This window comes from Microtus ochrogaster, linkage group LG3 (genome assembly GCF_000317375.1).
Source record: "Microtus ochrogaster isolate Prairie Vole_2 linkage group LG3, MicOch1.0, whole genome shotgun sequence".
In the NCBI taxonomy this organism is placed as follows: Eukaryota; Metazoa; Chordata; class Mammalia; order Rodentia; family Cricetidae; genus Microtus; species Microtus ochrogaster.
The window spans coordinates 36,050,916-36,053,672 of NC_022029.1; the positions used below are offsets into that span (position 1 = coordinate 36,050,916).

Consider the following 2,757-nt stretch of genomic DNA (forward strand, 5'->3'; position numbering starts at 1 on the left):
GCCTGCCTCTGCCTCCCGAGTGCTGGGATTAAAGGCGTGCGCCACCACCGCCCGGCTAATAACCTGTCTTCTAACACTGGATATCTAGGCAGTACCTGGGGTTCTCACTTCCAGAAATAAGGTGCATACTCACTTGGCAGAGACTGGGTCTGTAGTTACAAGCCAGCCCTTATACTCCTTCTTCTCACTGGCTACCACTCTGACTTCTTTATAAACGTAGTCTTGCCATTCTAAGGGGCTTTTCTTCATCCATTCACTCATGGTTACCGGCTGGCTAGATCTGAAACCATTTGAGTTAATCACTATGCATATTCCACACAAGCAAATATCTTAACCTCTAATCTCCGTTCTGACGTCTGTAATTTGCCTCAAGTTTCTCTCTTTTTTTTTTCTGGGTAGTCCTGGTTAACAAGTTTCTTAATACAAGTAAGTACTAATACATAGAGCTGGTTTAGTAGTTTACATTACACCTACAGTCCTACCTACTAGTAACACTGAGACAAGTCTGAGACCAGCCTGGTTAACACAGTGTGAATCTCCAGTCTCAAAAGGAACAACAGACTGCCCATTTTTACTATAAGTAACTGGAGAATTCTTGAGGATGTTTTGTTTTTTACCATATCCGGAAAAAGAAAAATTATTTATAATTTAGCCTGAGCTACGGTAATACCGATGGCCGCAGAAGCAATTCTGAAACTCCTCTAGCATGTCCCTTTACCCTGCTCTCCCAATTCCAGATACTGCTTTCAATCTGGCTTTGAACTCTGGATGATACTCAAATCCTCAGCTGTTTTCCTTAGATAAAAGGATTTGCTCTAAACCCCGTATAGGCATAACTGATGCGGAATTGTCAGATTCCCACCTACTCTCTCTAGATCAGAATTTCCGCGGGGCTTGCACCAGCTGCTGGTTCCAGACAACCCGAGAAAACGCCGCAGACACGCATCGCTACAACCCCACCAGGCTTGTACGCCGCCGACCCACCTTGAGTCGGCCCGCCTGAGCCCAGCATGCTTTGCGCTTGATGTCATTTCCTTCCCCCAGAATCCTCCGCTCTGTAGTCCTTTGCCTCCGTCCTTGGTACGGGGAGGAGTCACCGGAGCTGCAGTTTGGGTGCTAGGAAACCTGAGTTCTCGCGGCCACCGTGAACAGTTCAAGTTATCTTTATAAGAGGAAAATATGCGTGCCATGCTCTCAAAGCAAGTGTGTATAAAAATGCGCTTTTGCTATGTATTCAATACAAAGCCCTCTGGGTAAATCTTAGAGCTCTAGAAGCTGGAGTGAATGGCATGGATTCTCGTTTGGGGCAGTTAAAATGCGTTCGCCTTTGGGACTTGCTGGCAGCCCGATTCGAGGGCGGTGCGGAAGCTGGAAAGATCAGCTTTGAATTGGGTTGAATGCCGTCGCTCATTATAAACCTCTTTGGTGGAAAAGGATATAGCCCTTGCTTCTGCTTCAGGTTTCTGGGCACGTAGTTAATTGGACTGTGACATACTGCAGACTCCTTTTTCGAAACTGATACTGAAAAGTGGTGCAAGGATCCTGCTGGGATCCTGCTGGGATCCTGCCGATGGGGCGGGGGAGGGGGGAACCAAGGGTGATTAAAACAAAAAACAAAACAGCTAGAAAACTTCAAGGAGCAGAAACATTAAAAATGAATCTCCTTTTTATTACTATTTGGACTTCCGTATCAAATAATCCTCTCAAAACCTTCACTGATTGAATGACTGACTGCTTATATTAATGTGGTTTTCATGGATTAAGTTAGACTTTGCCAGTTAAAACCCTCTGTAAATCTACAAAACTAATGTAAATTCCAAGTTATTAGAGTGTGGGAGGAAATGTTTGACCTTTTAAAAACTCAGAATAAAAGAGCCACAACTGATTTGTGACAATTGTTCACTTGCATTTTAAGCGTTTTGTTTTGTTTTGTTTTGTTTTAGATAGGGTTTCTTTGTAGGTTTGGAGGCTGTTCTGTAACTCTGTAGGCCAAGCTGGCCTCAAACTCACAGAGATTCGCCTGCTTCTGCCTCCTGAGTGCTGGGATTAAAGGTGTGTGCCACCACCACCCAGTTTAAACTTTTACTGCAAAATATAAGGTTTGACGTACGTTTTCTTTTGAGTACTGTTTTGTTCTTTCGAGACAAATCATTCCCCTACCCTTTCCAAACTATCAGAAATTTAAGTTGCATTTGAGTTACACGAGGTACACAGGCCTTTAATCCTAGTTTTTGGGAAGCAGAGGTAGGCGAATGTTTGAGAGTTCAAGACCAATTGGCCTACATACCAGCCCTGTCACTAAAAATTAAAACAAAAAAAATCAATTTCAAGTATTGTGTAGCAACTACAAAGTATTGTAGCTTTTTCTGTTTGTTCTGTGTGTACCAGCCAATAGAAGTGTCTCTGTTGGGAAGGACCCTCACCCCAATTGGTACAGGACATATCCAGACAGCAAACTCTCAACACAAAGGTGATTTATTATTCCAGAGGGGCCAGTGGGGTGGGGGGGTGGGGGCTGCAAAGGCAGCAGTAGCTGCAGAAAGCAACCAACAAGCAGGTGTTTTTTCCAAGAGTCGGGGTTTTGTTTTTTTGTTTGTCGAAACAGGGTTTTTCTGTGTAACCCCAGAACAGGGGTTCCTGTTCTGGAACTAGCTCTTGTAAACCAGGTTAGCCTCAAATGCATAAAGATCCACCTGCCTCTGCCTCTGTCTTACTGGGATTAAAGGTGTGCGCCATCACTGCCTGGCCCAGGAGTTG

The 2,757-nt window shown here is 44.4% G+C and overlaps 1 protein-coding gene across 3 annotated transcripts in view; it reads right to left on the reverse strand.

Moving 5' to 3' along the window:
* Gemin6 (gem nuclear organelle associated protein 6) overlaps positions 1–1,039 on the reverse strand; it is a 3,712-nt gene extending 2,673 nt beyond the window's left edge. The window contains exons 1-2 of one of the 3 annotated variants that reach the window (XM_026786005.1): positions 985–1,039; positions 134–280 (exon numbers count right to left, since the gene is read on the reverse strand). In XM_026786005.1, coding sequence (XP_026641806.1) covers positions 134–280; positions 985–1,031 — 194 coding nt within the window. In that variant the 5' untranslated portion in view covers positions 1,032–1,039. Of the gene's footprint in view, positions 1–133; positions 281–862 lie in introns of all 3 variants that reach the window. The other 2 variants (XM_005360762.2, XM_005360764.2) reach the window with 2 other exon arrangements.
* Positions 1,040–2,757: the final 1,718 nt, after the last annotated feature.